Source organism: Harmonia axyridis, chromosome 1, assembly GCF_914767665.1.
Source record: "Harmonia axyridis chromosome 1, icHarAxyr1.1, whole genome shotgun sequence".
NCBI classification, from domain to species: domain Eukaryota; kingdom Metazoa; phylum Arthropoda; class Insecta; order Coleoptera; family Coccinellidae; genus Harmonia; species Harmonia axyridis.
Genome location: NC_059501.1, coordinates 2,196,603 through 2,215,376, shown reverse-complemented (window position 1 = coordinate 2,215,376; position 18,774 = coordinate 2,196,603). Strand labels below are relative to the sequence as shown.

General features: G+C 40.5%; 1 protein-coding gene across 2 annotated transcripts in view; it reads left to right on the top strand.

Annotated features, from left to right (window-relative positions):
* LOC123671595 (protein timeless homolog) overlaps nucleotides 1-18,774 on the top strand; it is a 232,774-nt gene that overhangs the window by 47,601 nt on the left and 166,399 nt on the right. For both annotated transcript variants that reach the window (XM_045605549.1, XM_045605550.1), the window contains one exon: nucleotides 12,743-12,840. In XM_045605549.1, coding sequence (XP_045461505.1) covers nucleotides 12,743-12,840 — 98 coding nt within the window. The remainder of the gene's footprint in view (nucleotides 1-12,742; nucleotides 12,841-18,774) is intronic.

Below are 18,774 nucleotides of genomic sequence, written 5' to 3'. Positions count from 1 at the left end.
CCAAAGCAGATTTTGCGTTGGCTAGTAATGGCGAGGCGTTCCTTCACCAGGTGATCCGAAGATTCTTCCTCCTCCCTACACAATCTGCACTCGTGATTTTCTGCTAGACCCATTATCATGAGGTGTTTCCCGACAATGCACTGTGAGGAATTCAGTGAGGATGTGTATGTAGTATATTCTTGCTAAGATTCAGATATTTTTTGGGCCTCGCAGTGTCAAAGTTTCGATGAAACTTTGATGATGATGATCCAACCCAGGAAGATTCCGCCTGTGTGTTTCTCTTTCGGTTTTTTCCTTCTCCTGAAATTCTTTCTTGTTTTATTTGCCTATAGCACAGAAAGGTTCCAGGCCAATGAAAGGAGTTTGTGCCCCTTTTCTGGCAAGTATGTTGGCCTCTTCATTCCCTTCAAATCCCGAGTGGATGCGAACCCAAACTGTGAATACCTTGTTATTCTTGCCTATCTTATTTAGTTTCCTTCGGCACTCCAATACCATCTTAGAATAGATGAGTTCATTGCATTGATTGCCGCCTGACTATCAGAAGTTTAGATTTTTGAACTTCTCTCAACTAGATATTCTGAGGTTATGTATTCTTATATCCAGATGCAAAGAGAAACACTTGATATGGCTGAATCCATTTGAAGTGTGAAATGCTATCGAAATTGACACATCATAGTAGTGTTGGACTCATGCAAAAATATTTCATCATTAATTCACATTCCAAAAAAAAAAAAAATGTTAGAAATTTTGCAAGACTTATTTATTGCGGATGATGAAGTTATTCCGGCGAATTCTTCCTCAACCACAGCTTTTTAATCATCCAGAGTCCTTGGACGATGTTCGAAAACCTCAGCTTGGAGATAATCTCTAAGGGGCTCAAATCTGGGTTGTCCGGCCATCACTGAAGCTGCTCCTGCAAAAAGATCACCTGGTCAAAGGAAATATCTAGATGATAGTGCCTATCTTGATGAAACTGAAGGTTCTCTGAATCTTGCCTTTACCAAACTCTTGAGTTTTTTGGTCGCAAAGCATTAGTAGTTCACTATAAAAGTGGATAGCTCACAAAATGACTTTCAAATATTTCACTATATCTAGGATTAGTTATGAGTATCATATTAATTTCAGTAAAGGTTGCAATTTTTTCTTTGGTCGATTACGGAGGTATATAATTTGCAATAATACACCAAAAGATCAAACATGCAACTCTAACTCCATTCCAATTCACAACTATGAAAAACACAGAAGAAAACAACCGCATCCTCATTCTAAACCCCGAGTAATAAACTGCAAAACCGAATCGAATAGACAGTGGCAGCACAAGCACCGCGACGCCCACGGCGCTATTTATTCAGTCTCAACACGCGCATAACCAACTTCCGAATCTGCTTGTTCAGCCGGTGTTTATGTTTACCCCAACTTTCCATTATTATTCTTCCCTCTAGCCCGGCTCCCTAAGCCTTGCGCCCACGTACCGCACTGTCCGCACAGCTCAGGTGAGCGGCGCTCAATCCCTTCCACACCACCCCCTACCGCCAACCTCCCACCAGCCAGAACTTCTAATCCCGCTCCAAATCCGGCAAACATTCAGCAGAGCCAGGGTGATGTGGTGGGGAAGTTGCTAAGATTCCGTAGAAATTTACCACCTCTTATTACTGCTCGGCCAAGACGAATAAGAGACACGGCAGCCCGCAGGCAAGCCAAATATTCCCATTTACATGGGGAATTAACTGGGGGGATAACACGCCGGAGGGGAAGCGGTAGATAAACAAGAGACGTGGAAGTCGGCTCTGGCTTGCATGCTGCTTAGGTTTAGACTGGTTCTGGGGAGAGGGGGGGGTTGTGTATATGGAATGTTGGCTGCCTCGCGATGGAAGTAATTTGGTGTGGATTTAGTCGTAGGGGATTTACGCGTGATGAATTAACTCAATATTTTTGTAGGAGTCTTGTTGACTCAAGTAATACTTAGCCATACTGATCTACTCAGCGATCAAATGATAGGTACTCTATGTTTTTTTTATACCAAGTAGAGTAAACAAATCTTATTGACTCAACTAATTCTTTAAGTATCTTGTATTCCTTATGAATTAGCTTCAAATCAATAAGACCCTAACGGCACCCTTGTGGTACTCCCATCTAACTTACAATAATACTCAAATTGTGAATGAATAAACAATATTGTCCCATTCTAACCCTCGAATCTTCCATACAATGTATGACTATTTCTACAGACGTTTGCTTTTTTGTACGTCTGTGTCTGAATCATTCCACTCGCAGATGGTACACTATCAGGTCAAATTGAATGTTCTTGATACTCTAATGAAAATACACTAAAAAACACAATATGAAATAATTATCAGTTGTATCACGTTGCAAATATTCAGAGCAACTGTCAGTAAAGTCATGTGGACCAATGTGCTAACATCCACACCATCAGAAGAAGAAGATTACGATGCAAATAAAATTTTAAGAGGTAAAATTAATCAAGACCTCAAGATTTCTCATAGTGTGTTAATAAACAAAATTGAAGTTACTGCTTAACAAACAAATATCCTGCAGACCATTTGGCGTCAGTGTTGCATCTCACAGCTATATCCATGGAGTGAAAAACATAGATAAGGGGAGTATACTCAATTTTTACATGTCCCCAACATGATTAGATGACGTTGTCGGATTGTTATATATTTTCTAATCCACAATTTTACTATATCATTATGAATTGATATTAAATTGAATGAAATATATTTATTTGAGTGAATCCCGATTAAATATGCAAATTTGAATATTTGGAATCCGATATTTTTCCTAATTGTTGAATTTATAATGAGCAGAATATTTATAATATTCTGTATCTACCTGCTGAAATCCAAGGTTTGGCAACTTTTGCTCTCCTAGTATCATCGGTTGTTTCACGTCGTTTGGCGAGCTTGAAGTTTGTTTTCGGAATTTCTGATATATTCAGGTATTTATTTCAATATATTTTGAGTTAATATGAAAGTTTGATTTTGTGGGACATAAGAAGTGCGTTCTTCGTGGAGAAACTCGCGAATTGAGTGAAACATCTTATCACTGACAAGTTTTAATTTCTGTGCGCTTCATGTCAAATTTGATAGTTCATGTTGGGGACAAAATTCGATTACTAAAAAAGACATATGCCCCCTTCATCTATGTTTATTACCCTGAGGCTAGATCTGAATCACAACGGACGATCGACGATAACATGCGATGGTGTGTCCATACCCACCATCCTATTAGGCCAATTGAAAAGTCACTGGTCTGATGCACACATGGCGGTGCTAGTATTAAGTCCATATGATTTTCAGTTAGTACCAACTTTCAAACGATACGTGCCAAAATTTGACAGCAGTCCGACCATTTGTTTGTAGAATATTGCATTCCAAGAAAAAAAAAATTGCTGTTTCATCAAGACAATGCGCCGTGTCAAAAATCGATGAAAACAATGACAAAAACTTGCATGAATTGGGATTCGAATTGCTTCTGCATCCTCCGTATTCGCCAGATCTGGCCCCCAGCGACTTTTTCCTGTTCTCAGACCTCAAAAGAATGCTCGCTGGAAAGAAGAATGAAGAATGAATCGATGAAATAACCAATGGAGAAGTAATCGCCGAAACTAAGGCCTATTTTGAAGCGAAAGAGAAATCGTACTACAAAAAAGGTATCGAAAAGTTGGAAGATCGCTGTATCGCCCTCGAAGGCAACTCAGTTGAATAATAAAGTCGAATTTTGCCAAAAAAAAATGTGTTTTTCTATGATAGACCGGGGAATTTCCAACTGGCCTGTTAGCAATGTTGAGAATCCATCTTAGCAGCCTCTCTTGCAAAACCGCCCTGATGCTGCCAAACTTCACCTGTTCGAGCCCTCCGGGGGCTAAAGTTAATTAAGCGTGGGTTAACTTCGGGGACGAAGTTAAGACGAATTTGGGTCTAATTATAACAATAGCTCGGTCGTGTCAGTGCCGCAACTCGCGCCTTATGGGACGCGAGGAATTTCTTGAATGCGAACGGCCGTTCCCGAAAGAATTCCGGGATTGCGACCGGTGAGCGGGACCACCCCGTCGGAATTCCCGCGCCCTCCGGGATGGGGTGGGGAATCCGGAGGAGGCATAGTTATAAATAATGGATTTTCGCCGGTCGACTTTTTCACGTCCGGAAGGGTGGATAAAGTAGGTCGGAGTTGTTGGCGATTGAGGCGCCATCTAGTTATCGGAGCATCCAAGGGTATGCAGAATTGATCTTGTATTAATGATGGTGATGAGTTTAATTGGCTGTTGGTTGGATCTCTCGTTAGTGTGGACTGTATTCTCAATAGTTTCGCTGCAGCTCTTGAAAGAATAGAGATAATGTAAAGGGTGTTTTTTTTAGAGCTAGAACTTTAAATTGCAATAATACAACGATGACATGAATTTTATTTATCCGCAAGATAATCTTGTGGCATTACATTCTAAATATGATTTCTGGCATATGACCGCCACGGCTGGCTCGAATGTAGTCCAATCTGGACGTCCAATTTTCGATGAAATTTTCTAAGATTTGTGGTCGTATATCGGCAATAACACGGCGAATGTTGTCTTCCAAATGGTCAAGGGTTTGTGGCTTATCCGCATAGACCAATGACTTTACATAGCCCCACAGTAAGTAGTCTAGCGGTGTTAAATCACAGGATCTTGGAGGCCAATTCACACGTCCAAAACGTGAAATTAGGTGGTCACCAAACGTGTCTTTCAATAAATCGATTGTGGCACGAGCTGTGTGACATGTTGCGCCGTCTTGTTGGAACCACAGCTCCTGGACATCATGGTTGTTCAATTCAGGAATGAAAAAGTTAGTAATCATGGCTCTATACCAATCACCATTTGGGCATCATCGTTTTTGAAGAAGTACAGACTAATGATTCCACCAGCCCATAAAGCGCACCAAACATTCAGTTTTTCTGGATGTAATGGTGTTTCGACATACATTCGAGGATAAGCTTTACTCCAAATGCGGCAGTTTTGTTTGTTGACGTAGCCATTCAACCAGAAGTGCGCTTCATCGCTAAACAAAATAAAATGGACGTAGTGCGCGATACGTATTCCACACAGAACCATTATTTTCGAAATAAAATTGCACTATTTGCAAGCGTTGTTCAGGAGTGAGTCTATTCATGATGAATTGCCAAATCAAACTGAGAATAAATCACTTGACAGCTGGTAAATCGGTCGCCATCTTGAACAGTAATGCCAACTTAAAGTAATATACCTCGAAAAAAAAACACCCGTTATTTACTCAAGGATAAGAATCTATAGTTGAATTTGATGCTTAACCCTGTATACAAAACAAAGTGGAGTTAGTTGAAGCATTTATAACTCTATAAAGGCTGGACCAATTCTTATGATCATCGATTCGTCTCAATCTAGAATAGCTGAATAACTATCGAAATATCAAGTCACTAGATTCTTCACTTTAAAAGAACTCATCTTGCACTATTTTCGATGCTTTTTCCATAACATAACGACCCACCAAATATTTTCTGACTGCCATTCCCAAGAAAAAAATATTTTCTATTTACGCGAAATCGTTCCACTAAAACCCTCCATGCAGCATACAACTCCCCCATCCTCCAGGTCCCTCCAAAGGCTCTCATAACTCATAACATCAAATTAGCGGACGTCTTTTCAGATACCCAATTCTTTCTCCCCGGGGGATCTTTGAAGTCTTCCCGGTCCCGTCTAAAAAGGAAACATCCCAATCTCCCAAATTAAAGGAGGACTCCTCCACCTCCTTCTGGAGACGGGCTGCCGTTACATCGGGTAATTAAATTAAGTAGGAGGCGAGCAGACTCCGTATATTTTGGGGGTGGGAGGCAGGCGGAGAACACGCGCTATCCAAACTCTGAATAATTGGAATTTAATTATTTATTCCCTGGGAAAATTATGGGTTGGATGATTTTCGATACATATATCTGGCAACTCCGCACTAGCTTTGCGGGGGTGTAGTGGTTTGGATGTTAGTTGTAGCTGGAGTTAAGGGATTCTGGAAATTGTCTTCCAAGGTCTCATTTTAGAGGGGTAGGGAGCAATGACTATGTTTGAAATAGGGAGTTCTACAAGGTTCGAAGTTGGGACCTATTTGGTTCTTCTCGATCAAGTCTCGTCAAGTAACATGCAGTTTTTTTAAATATGCTGATGAGAATAATTAATAAGATCTATTCAATTAAGGTTCACATATACACTTTCCAAAAATGGGGCTCGAATGCCTTTTACTAGCCACTAAACCTTCTTTTTCGGCAACCGTCCGGGAAGTGAGCACTTCCCGGACGCTTTTTCTCTGAGAAAGTAGCATTTCCCGGCCTAGTCCGGAAAGTACGTACTTCCCGGACTAGGCCGGAAAAGTATCATAGAATCCATAGCAACCGAGATAACGGCTGACAGTTCATATGAAATTAGTTGTCAAAAATTTGCATGTTTTTTTATCGCAATCGCAATAAAATATGGAAAGCAGCAGCGATAGTGTTATTTTAGATGGTTGCCGAAAAAATATTGTACGCAACACGCCCGAAAATGGTTTTTTTGGACTCACAGACTTCCAGGACTCGCTTACGCTCGTCCTGGAATTTTGTCTATTCGTCCAAAAAAACCCTATTTTCCGGACTTGTTACGTAAATTACTATTTCATAGGAAAAAGACATACCATTCTCATTTCTTTTGGAATGATCCTAGGCTTTCAATTGCCTTACCAATTCTACGCTGTTGATGATTTTTGTCATTCATCCGTATTCGCGAACTATTTTTCATCCTTAGAACACAGGGTGTCCTTCTTCTTCAAAATGAAAATGTGAAACACTTTTCTACGCGAATGCAAGGTTCGCTTTCTTCAGACAGTCTCCGTTGACCGCAACGTTTCGACGACTTTATCTAACCAATCGCAATTCTAGCAATCGTGAGGCTGGGCGGAGCTACGGATTTCTAGAACTGCGATTGGTTAGATAAATACGTCGAAACGCGGCGGTCGACGGAAACTAGCCCAAAGGATAGATTACACTTCTGATTTGAACTAGTTGTCCTCCTAGCAGCTTTTTTATGACGTCAGCTGATAGTGCCTTTTTCCAAAACCTCCCAAATTTATTTTATGAATAATTCTACAGACTGTTTATTCTCAATTGAAATCTCAAACCTATATTGAATTTTGACGAATGGTAGTTTTAAAATTTCGAAATCCCAAAATTTAATAGCAAACTTATAATTCTCAACTTTTTTTCGTCCTCGAATTGGATTCTGTCCTGCCCTGCCACAAAAACTATCTGTTTCTTGCAGACTGAAATCAGGCATTATGAACTGAATTGAAAAACAAAATATTTTGGTCGAAATGATTTCAAAATGGTCCAAATAACTGTGTCTAACATTCACAAATGTGTCCTCCTTCAATTATCGCTAGAAGTTTTCGTAAGCCTACCTTCAATTTATCGAAAGATAAGCAATTCCCTCAGCTAACAACGTGAAACTTCATAGGTACCAAAAAGTTTCCACTTTAAAAAAATAACGACGTAAACTTCGACCCTATCTGCTCGCGTAATTCATATCTAGGTCGAGTGAAAAATTCTGGAAAACCTCAATTAAAAGTTCGTCGAAGATCGACCGTTAAAATTCACCTATCCCCTAGCAATTGTTAATAAATTCACCGTAATCCGAGCTAAAGAAAACCGGTAGCAGTTTTTCATCGTTTCCCGGAAAAGCAGTAGCGGGAAAACCGAAGCTTTCCCAACCGGAAAAAATTATAATAGCACTGACGTTTTACATCGTAATTAACCAAGAAATTTTGCATGAACCTCCAACTGATTTTCAGTTACTACTAACCTTCGAACGATACGTGTCAAAATTTGACGGCAGTCCAACCATTAGTTCGTGAGATGTTGCGTTGTGAGTATAGCTACTTTTGTTATTTGAAAACAGATGGAAAAAAAAAGAATTTCGTGTTCTGATAAAATATTGCTTTTTGGAGGGAAAAAATACAGTTGAAGCAAAGTCTAGGCTTGATTAAGAGTTTCCGGGGTCTGCACCAGAAAAATCAACCTTCATTGGTTGGTTTAAACGTGATGAAATGAGCACCGAAGACGGCGAACGCAGTGGATGCCCAAAAGAGACTGTCACCGATGAAAAAATAAAAAAAGTTCACAAAATAATTTTGAATGACCGTAAAGTGAAGTTGATCGAGATAGCAGACATTGTGAATATATAATTTGAATGTATAAATCATATAATTCACGAATATTTGTACATGAGAAAGCTGTGTGCAAAATGGGTGCCGCGCGAGCTCACAATCGATCAAAAGCAACAACGTGTTAATGATTCTTAGTAGTGTTTGAAGCTGTTCAAGCGCAATAAACCTGAATTTTTGCCACGATATGTGACAATGGATGAGATATGACTCAATCATTTGCCTCCGAAGTCCAATCGAGAATCAGCTGAGTGGACTGCATACGATGAACCGAATCCAAAGCGAGGAAAAGCACAACAGTCAGCTGGCAATGTTATGGCATCAGTATTCTGGGATGCGCAAGGTATAATATTCATTTATTACCTTCAAAAGTGCAAGACCATAAACATCGATTATTATGTAGCGTTATTGGAGCGTTTAAAGAATGAAATCGTTGATAAACCCCTCATTTGAAGAAAAAAGATGCTGTTTCATCAAGACAATGCGCCGTGTCACAAATCAATGAAAATAATGGCAAAATTGCATGAATTGGGCTTCGAATTGCTTCTGCATCCACCGTATTCGCCAGATCTGTCCCCAACAACTTTTTCCTGTTCTCAGACCTCAAAAGAATGCTCGCTGGGAAGAAATTTAGCGCCAATAAAGAAGTAATCGCCGAAACTGAGGCCTATTTCGAAGCGAAAGACAAATCGTACCACAAAAATGGTGTCGAAAAGTTGGAAGATCGCTATAATCGCTGTATCGCCCTCGAAGGCAACTATGTTGAATAATAAAATCGAAATTTGTCAAAAAAATGTGTTTATCTACTCATATTGAATTATATATTCCTTATTCAACTGCTTTTGAGCAATTAATAGTATCCATTAACAAACAGCGTGAGTTATAATAACTCACTGCTATAACTCACTATAATAAATCGGAAAAGATGGCTGTGTGCTTCTATTCGGTTGGCCAAAAAGGAACATTCCATTATTGTTTTTGAGGGGAGGAAGGTCACATTGATAATTTTGACGTTTATAGGTAACTTTTGGGGTTTGCCATTGAAGTTCATTCTCAATTCTTGTATTTAAGTATTTGTTGTTATAGTCGTAGATAAAGTATAGTATTCAACTTGCAGTAATGGTCATAACTCACTTGATGAATTACAGCACCCGCCTGTGGCTCGTGCTGCAAACTTCAAATGCGTGAGTTATGAACTACAATACCGCTCGTTGAATAATACAGGGTGGCCATTTGAAAACGAAACAGACGAGATTACAGACGAAATAAAGTTTTTCGATAGAAATGCTCGGACAGGTCGATTTCTGTTTCGAGGGGGACAACTTAAGATGTAGGTTACGGACACATAGCGCTTCAACCCTTGCTGCTACAACCCCCACCCCCAATTTTTGAATAGGGAAGATGGGGTGAGTGATACCTCAATTTAAAGGTATTTTTATACTGATTTCAGCACAGTAATTGTTTTTTCATTTTATGCATTAGTTCTCGAAATATTCATGCGTTAGTTAGTTAGGAAGGAAGCCACATTCATGGTTGTTTTGAAGCTCAAAATGTCGATTTTTCACAAAACACTACAAGTGCCATGAAAACACCACTTCATTTTCAAATACTTAGTTAAGAATATTTCGAGAACTAATGCATAAAATGAAAAAACAATTACTGTGCTGAAATCAGTATAAAAATACCTTTCAAATGAGGTATCACTCACCCCATCTTCCCTATTCAAAATTTGGGGGTGAGGGTTGTAGTAGCAAGGGTTGAAGCGCTATGTGTCCGTAACCTACATCTTAAGTGGTCCCCCTCGAAACAGAAATCGACCTGTCCGAGCATTTCTATCGAAAAACTTTATTTCGTCTGTAATCTCGTCTGTTTCGTTTTCAAATGGCCACTCTGTATACTATTTACTATGGTAGACCGGGGACTTTTCAATTGGCCTGTTAATCAACCATACAGCGGCTTTCCGTTGAAAATAACGGCTCGCCGTCGAACTCGCGCCACGAAAAGTAATTTTCGGAAGTGGGACGTCGTATCACTATTAGCGCCGTCATTAAAATAGACAAATTGGGACTTAATTTCTCCGCCGGGTTCAAAAGTTCCTCGGGCCGGGATCTGGGAAATTTATAGGGAAACTTTCGGAGTTCTTAATAAGTCAGAACACCGAGGGATTCTCATATACAACGGCACTATTAACTCGATAATATCGGGAGTATGGCTGCAGGGAGTTTTAACCTAGTTTTACGCCCGGCAGAGAGCGATATTTCTCTTCTTCTTCCTCAACGTTACTGGCCCACTCGATCTTTTCGTTTTTTGCACGCTTATTCGAGGAAGCCGGGTGCTGTAATTTTGCATAAGTGCATGAAATTCCCATTTCCGACAACAATTATAGAAAACGATTAAATACTACTTATCAGTGATTGATTCGTGGTCGGATTCAATTTTGGCCATCTATCGTATCGAATTGAAGTTATGAAAATGAGTTATATGACGATCAATTCCAGGCTTACGCAAAATTTACTCAGAAAAGTTTAATAAATTTATATTTTTAATTAAGATTCCACATTTTCATTTATGGAACTAGAGTACCCAGCAAAAATCATTACCAATAAATTCCAATTAGATTAGATTGAAGAGGGTTCCATTGAATCACAATCTTATAGTATAGGGTGTTTTTTTTTCGAGGTATATAACTTTAAGTTGGCATTACTGTTCGAGATGGCGACCGATTTAACAGCTGTCAAGTGATTTATTCTCAGTTTGGTTTGGCAATTCATCATGAATAGACGACTGAACAACGCTTGCAAATAGTGCAATTTTATTTCGAAAATAATGGTTGTGTGCGGAATACGTATCGCGCACCACGTCCATTTTATTTTGTTTAGCGATGAAGCGCACTTCTGGTTGAATGGCTACGTCAACAAACAAAACTGCCGCATTTGGAGTGAAGCTAATCCTCAAGTATATGTCGAAACACCGTTACATCCAGAAAAACTGACTGTTTGGTGCGCTTTATGGGCTGGTGGAATAATTGGTCCGTACTTCTTCAAAAACGATGATGGCCAGAACGTCACAGTCAATGGTGATCCGTATAGAGCCATGATTACTAACTTTTTCATTCCTGAATTGAACAACCACGATGTCCAGGAGCTGTGGTTCCAACAAGACGGCGCAACATGTCATACAGTTCGTGCCACAATCGATTCATCGAAAGACACGTTTGGTGACCGCCTAATTTCACGTTTTGGACCTGTGAATTGACCTCCAAGATCTTGTGATTCAACACCGCTAGACTTCTTTCTGTGGGGCTATGTAAAGTCATTGGTCTATGCGGATAAGCCACAAACCCTTGACCATTTGGAAGACAACATTCGCCGTGTTATTGCCGATATACGGCCACAAATGTAGGAAAAAGTCATCGAAAATTGGACTTCCAGATTGGACTACATCCGAGCCAGCCGTGGCGGTCATATGCCAGAAATCGTATTTAAAATGTAATGCCACAAGATTATCTTGCGGATAAATAAAATTCATGTCAATCGAATAATCCATCGTTGTTTTATCGCAATTTGAAGTTCTATAGCTCTAAAAACACACCCTTTATATTAGAGCTGTTCTTTTCATCTGTCGTCGTAGTCTATAGCTCGCTTTCCAGTTCAGAGTGAACTCCAGTGTCTAGCATGGCTTCATGGAGGTTTATTCCTCCTCCCCAATGAATCTACCACACTCGTCGTTTTCTGCTAAACTCATTGTGACAAGGTGCTTTTTAAAGAGGCAATTCCTTGTAAGGAATCCAGTGGGGAGATCTAACATATCATTGCTAAGATCCAGATAATTCTTAGTTCTCGCTGTATCAAAGTTTCTAAGAAATTCTTGAAATTATCCGACCCAGGAAGATTCCACCAGAGTGTTTCCCTTTCGGTGTTTTCCTTCTCCTGAAATTCTTTTTTGTGGGCACATTTTCCTATACTACAGAAAGATTCTGGGTCAATGAAAGATGATTGTGTTTCTTTTCTGGGAAGTGTGTTGGCCTTTTCATCTCCTTTGATTTCCGAGTGAATAAACAGACCGTGTTATTGTTGCCCATTTCTTTGAGTTTCCTTCGGCACTCCAATACCATTGTGGACTCGATAGTTATATGTGAGTTCAAAGCTTTGATTCCGGCCTCAGGCTGTATTATTGTACCACATTTCTGATAGTTTCTCACTAGGTTCATTTACATGAATCTTTGGATTGGACGTGTACATATCTGCCTGAAAGACGCCAGTCCTCGTCGTGGTTTTGGAACCTTATGTGTATCAGTTGATGGTATTCTGCAATTAAGAATGAATTTTCAAACTCTCATAACATTGAACAAATTAACTAAGACAATTATTGATTTAATTTCCGACGTTTTTGCTTGTGTTCTGAATATTGTAACGAACTATGTTTTATATAAATTTATCGAATAGGGTATTTCATTAGAGCTAATACATTGAAAAACGTCTGTTTTTTTTTATTGAGAAATGAAATATTCATTCTCAATTTTTTATTTCCAGAGAGGTGTGGCCAGAAAATGATTCATTCGGCAGCCAAGGAATGTCACCAGAAGAGGAGTTTGCAGCCTTGAGGGACATATTCCTAGCAGATTTAGGAGGTCAGTGATTATTTTAGTGTTTTTACTGGTTGATCCAGTTTTATCGATAATTTTTTTTTGAATTGAATGAAATGTAAATTATTTGAAATTAAAACGTTTTTTTTTTCTGCACTACTCGCATCTTCAAATGGATTTATATAACTAAACATGTGTTTTATGGGGAACAACATCATACAGTCTTTCAATTTGTGTTCACACCAAGTGAATATAACTATTGTTGCATTCTGCATCATAAAGACAACTTTTCCTTCCTAAAAATGAAGGAAACTTCGTTAATACAAACTGAATACAAAAAAATTGGTCCAAGAATATTGCCTTGAAGCACCCCTATCGAAAGTAACTCATAGAGAAACACGTTTGCGTTTAAATTCGACGACCTCCAAGAGTTGCGTCACCTTCGAGGCACGGCTTCCAGGGGAAAATCGGAAAATCCTCCGTCTGATTTCCATCCTGGAAAACTGAACGCGTCGCGTCAATTTCCAGCAAGCTCCTTCGATATCCTGCCGTTACGAGGCAGTTCGTGACTCGAGGAGGCGGAATTTATTACGCTTTTGAATTTTTCGCCGGAGTCTAAGTCGAATACGAAATCCGAGTTTGCCTTCGGAAATTCCAGATGGCGTCAATGACGCTCAAACAATACCCGTTTGATTATCTTCCTCCCAAGTTATCGGCAGCGGAGAGTATGGAGGGTAGGTAAATTTCCCCGAAGGGGGTGTTTTACTTGTTTGGGTCGTAAGCATTATTCTTCGTGCAGAAATGTTTCATTCGAGATGTTTTCGTATGAGAAATGTTAGTTGTTGAAGAAATCGCATTTTCCAGCTTCGACGCTTTGTATATCGATAACTAGTTATGGGGTTGGGCCCAAAGACTTTCTTGTGCAGGAGTTCGTTTTCTATAAAATATGAAAAATTCAGAAAATTTAACCTGGGACACAATTTTCCATTTGGCAGCTGTATGGTCCTATGGCATAAGTCTTGAAAGTATCATTCTGCTCCCAAGGAAATTTTTATCTCGATCGACTATGTTGTTTTGAAATTAACAGGAAGACAAAAATTGATAAACAAATTCGATAAATTGAACTTAACCTGAAATAATCAACTTTTTGTTCAAAAGTTATCGTGTTAACAGACGGCCAAAATCGTCGCTTATGCTTTGAGAATATTCCCAGTCTCCAAAATTTCCAAATTACAGACATTTTGAGGAAATGATTGAACGATCCCTTTCTTTCGTTCCCTATTTTTCTTGTCTCGATAACAAATGGCTATGTCTACAGGCCTTCAAATAGATGAGGAAGATCTTTCAAACTATGCGTTTTCAATCAAAGAAACGATCCTCTCCCTCCCCAAATCTCCCTCCATTATTTTTCTTTTCCGTCATTACGCTTCGATGAAAAATGGACAAAGGTTTGAAAAATCACCTATGGTTTTTCCGGTTTTCTCAGACACTGAGCGTTAATTATGTAGATAAACTTGCAGAAAGGGCATCAAGGTTAACACCTGGCGGTTCTTAACACTTCTGTGGTCTTTGAAAAGACCAATATGAGGCATTGGTCCAATAATAGGAGCGGGACAATAGAAAAATCCTCTTGAGTAACACTACGGGTCTTGCTCAGGCAAAGAATTTTGTGAAGCTTGCACCGACCTATACCAGAAAGCTGTTGAAGCTAGCACGAGCTGAGCTTCGAGTAATGGTGGGACTGCTGACAGGAGACTGTCAGTGGAAATACTTTTTGAATCGCATGGGTAAGTCAGCAGATGAGATCTACAGGCTCTGTGGAGGTAAACACAGTACAACACATAGTGTGAAACTGGCCCAAGAACCATTCACATGGAAAAGTCAGTTCTGGATACTCACGAAGTAATAACCAAGGCTCCTAAGGATGCCGTTTGTTAACAGTAACGACGGTCTCCCTGGGTCTGAATGAGCCTGTAAGTCCTGAGACTTAGCTACACGGTACCTCCAACATTCCTAGATGGAACATGAAAGCCAACAAGTTAGTAGGTTGGAAAAGGACAAAAGCCCCCCGACCAATCTAGCGAACAACAATACATTGCTTTGATCCTACGGGTCCGTAAAGCAGGAAAGCGTAGAACCGATCTCATATGAGTTGCGGAAAAATTTACTCGTGGGATTCCCATCCTGCAAGACACAGAGAAGAAACCTATTTTGAACTCGTTCCAACCTGTGACAAAAGGCATACTTAAGATGCGGCCTTACCAGACCGATATGAAATGTTTTGAGGTATTGACATTCCTAAACTCACACGAGTGCTGTAATTTGAACCCTAGCATCCGAAGACCCTTATTGACTATGTGGACAATGTGCGCCCTGAAGCACATCCTATTGTCGTAAAAAACACCCAAGTCTGAAACGATGTTCACAGTATGTATGTATTTCTTCGTTATTCAGATAGTAGTGCGATACAAAGTGCTGCTCCTGCCTTACTACACTCATATGTTTGCACTTTCCGAGGGTAATGATGACGGTTATCTTTATACAATTGCTCCAATCGATCCAGATCAGACTGCAGGTTTAGCATATCGATTGGAGTATTAACCATAGGTAGGGTTAGGAACAAAAGATCAATTTGGTCGCAGTTACCGGCTAACAGAGCAGCAACGACTCCGACTCAGTGAATAATAATAATAATAACCTCAGTACTTGAGACTATTCGTTGCTCAAAATCCATAAACTACAAACATGGTGGAGCGATCGTTTTGCAGAAGGATCGCTAAAAAAGACTTTCCGTTTTTTCGTTCCCTATTTTTCTTGTCTCGATAACAAATGGCTCTGTCTACAGGCCTTCAAACAAATGAGGAAGATCTCTCAAACTACGCGTTTTCAATCAAAGAAACGACCGAACCCTCCTCCCCAAATCTCCCTCCATTATATCTCCCTTTCCCCGTCATTACGCTTCGATGAAAAATTGACCAGGCTTTGAAGAATCGCCGACGGTTTTTTTCCAATTTTCTCAGATATACCAGTGCGTTAATTATGTCGACGCTGCCGCGGCGGCTTCATAACTATCGTCGAGACGCCAAACGACGCCCCTGCGTATTACCCGCCATCACTTTAACGTCGAACTCTCACCCCTTTATGGTCCCGAAAAAAACGAGGTGGTTTGAGGGTCGGCGAGATATGAGGATAATTCGACGGGCCGAGACAAAACCTTGGTATCGTAAAATGGCGATTCGCGGGATTTTTATATCGCGGGGACGTTTGGAGCGTCGTTTTCGAGGCGGACGGGCGTCTTTTGCCGTGGATAAGAGCGAGATTTTATTTTTACTGTAAATGGAGGGTGGGAGTTAACAATGTTGGGGTCTAATTCCGTTTATATTATTTGAAATGACAATATCAGACTGGCTGTATCTAGGCTGAATGTTAATCAAAAAGAAAATGTGCTGTCATAAATGTGAGTAGCGATAGACTGGTTTTACTGTTTGATGACAACTGAATGAAAACTGAGACTATTTGATTGTAAGCCAGCGGTAGCATTCAACGTTGTGTGAGTTCATGTCGTCCCAAACCAACACCTAAATGTTCTCCCAGTGGTTATTCAGACACTTACACTTCACTTAATGAGTCCCCAGGACTAACCCATTTTCTCTTGAAAATTCAACAATATTCGTCGTTAGTTTCCAATACTCTCTCTATAGAAATTTTCATCCTTACTTTCGAAAAAGGCTTCATCACTACTTCATCATTACAGCCAAATTTCTTTTTCTGGAGCATTTTTTTGAGATCTGCAAACAACCAGCAATCACTGGGGGGCCAGATCTGGAGACTAATCTGGCTGGTCAAGAAGTTGGAAGCTCAATTCTGTCAATATTACCAAGGTTTTCATCGATTTGTGACAAGAACCATTGTCTTTTTGAAAGAGAGTTTTTTCTTTTGCATTTGAAGATAGTTTTCTCAATTTCTGTATCTGATCGTTTAAATATCGTTGTCTTATTATCCGACAAGAACCTGGATGAAATAAAAATCTGAGTTCAAACTTAACTTAACTCAGCAGTGCAAAATGTAGTACGTGAGCAGTGCTCATCACTACGCTTAGGCACATTCACATTATTGCCAGGAGTTGAGACGACATATAGCGTCAGCCGCGAATGCTGAAAAAGGACCAAAATTATTCCGAGCTGCACAGAAATCGGCCATTCTAAGATCCGGGGACTCGAGAACAGATAGACCGTAAATGACCCTGAGGTCACCAAACAAGGGACAGTTTCTAAGGATGTGGTCGCTTGAACTGTGGGCGACCACATGGACAATGTTCTTCTTCGACCAGACCCAGCCTGAACAGATTACCTTTGAAGGGACCATGGCCTGAAATAAAACAGGCCAGAGGGAAACTTGGGCCGAACCAAGGGTTGTTGGAAATAAAATTAACAGAGGGGATCCAGTCGAAGGTACAACGACCCGAGTCAGACGTCTCACAGTCCGACTGCCAACAAGAGAAGAAATGGCGCAGTGGCATATCCATGGACCGACGGATCGCAGAGGCCCTACCAGGATCGTCCAAGGACACGGATGGAATGTAGAGCTCTCCGAAACGAAATTCAAACTGTTCAAACTGTTGTACCCCAATTTTGATAATTTCAGCTTCAGTCTACTCTGGCAGTATGATTACCTCTAGAGAAAGATGGACATCTGATTGGTCGCCGAATATGAAGATTGGCTACGCGGAGAGGATTTGTCACAGTATCTCGGCCAGTGGTTATGTTATGTGCTTGCTGCCATTCCATAACCAATTCAGGTGCTGCAATTTTAGGGCGTCTTCTAACACTTGACAATAAAAATCTATCCTTGCCGTCGTACAGCGTCCACGCTGAAGGTGATTTCAGCTGGACTTCCAGTTTCCCTGAAACACCTCCACAAACTACTTAAGACGCCTTGGAATAGTCTCATCTGCTTGGCTACTTCGACTTGTCGCAATTAGATTGTATGGTATCCGTCTGTTATACAGAAGGTGTATTACGTCTTTAAGTTGATCACGGTCTAATGCCTTATCCAGATCTATGAAGCACATGTATGCTGGCCTGTTATACTAGATGAATTTTTCGGTTATTTGTCTTATAACAAGGATCTTTCCGATCTGAATCCTTGCTGCTCATCGGACAGGGATATGATGTTATTCAATCTGTTGGTAATGATTCTTGTGGTTAACTTCAAAGTTGTGTTGAGGGGATTAATCGCTCTGTAGTTGCTAGTAGATATTTTTTTATCACCTTTCTTGAACATTTGTATCGTGATACTGTTTCGATGTGTGAATGAATAAATAGATCAAATCCATATGGGTCTAAAAGGCTACTTCTGCATCGATCTCGCCATCATATAAACTCTCGAAACACCTTCAGTTCTATCGGCCCAACTCTAACCTAATAACCTTTCGATCCCAACGCCACTCGATCAGCGACCATAAAAAATTCTCGAGTCGCGGCGCTGCTGCCTGCTTAAGAGGACCATTCGGGCCGCTGCCATGGAAAAGTATCCCGATGAAATGAAGCCATTCCCGCGGGACAGGCGGGGCAGGGAACGTCTCAGACCAACTATAAATCACACTTTCGAGTCGGGTGCTCCTTTTTTAAGGCTACGCTTTATGACCCCTATTATTTCCCGCTCATTTTATTGCGAGTTCGGGTTTGGGGGAGGGGGGGTTGAAAATAGGGGTAGAAGGGGGGGTGGTGGACGCGAGTCAGAGTTAGCGCCAAGTGCTAGTCATGTGAACGGTCGGTCCGGGCGCCAGAGGCGGATTATGAGGCGATAAAACTATCTGGCATCGTTTGGAATGACTTCTGAGGGCTGTTGATTTGTTTTCGTTCAGAGGAAGTGTTATGGTATCTTTGAAAGAGTTAACGATTTTGGTAGGCTAGATTAGGTTGTCGGAGGCAGGAGGATTGAGCTCAGCCTTTTGGAACTGTGGCCACTTTTGGTTAT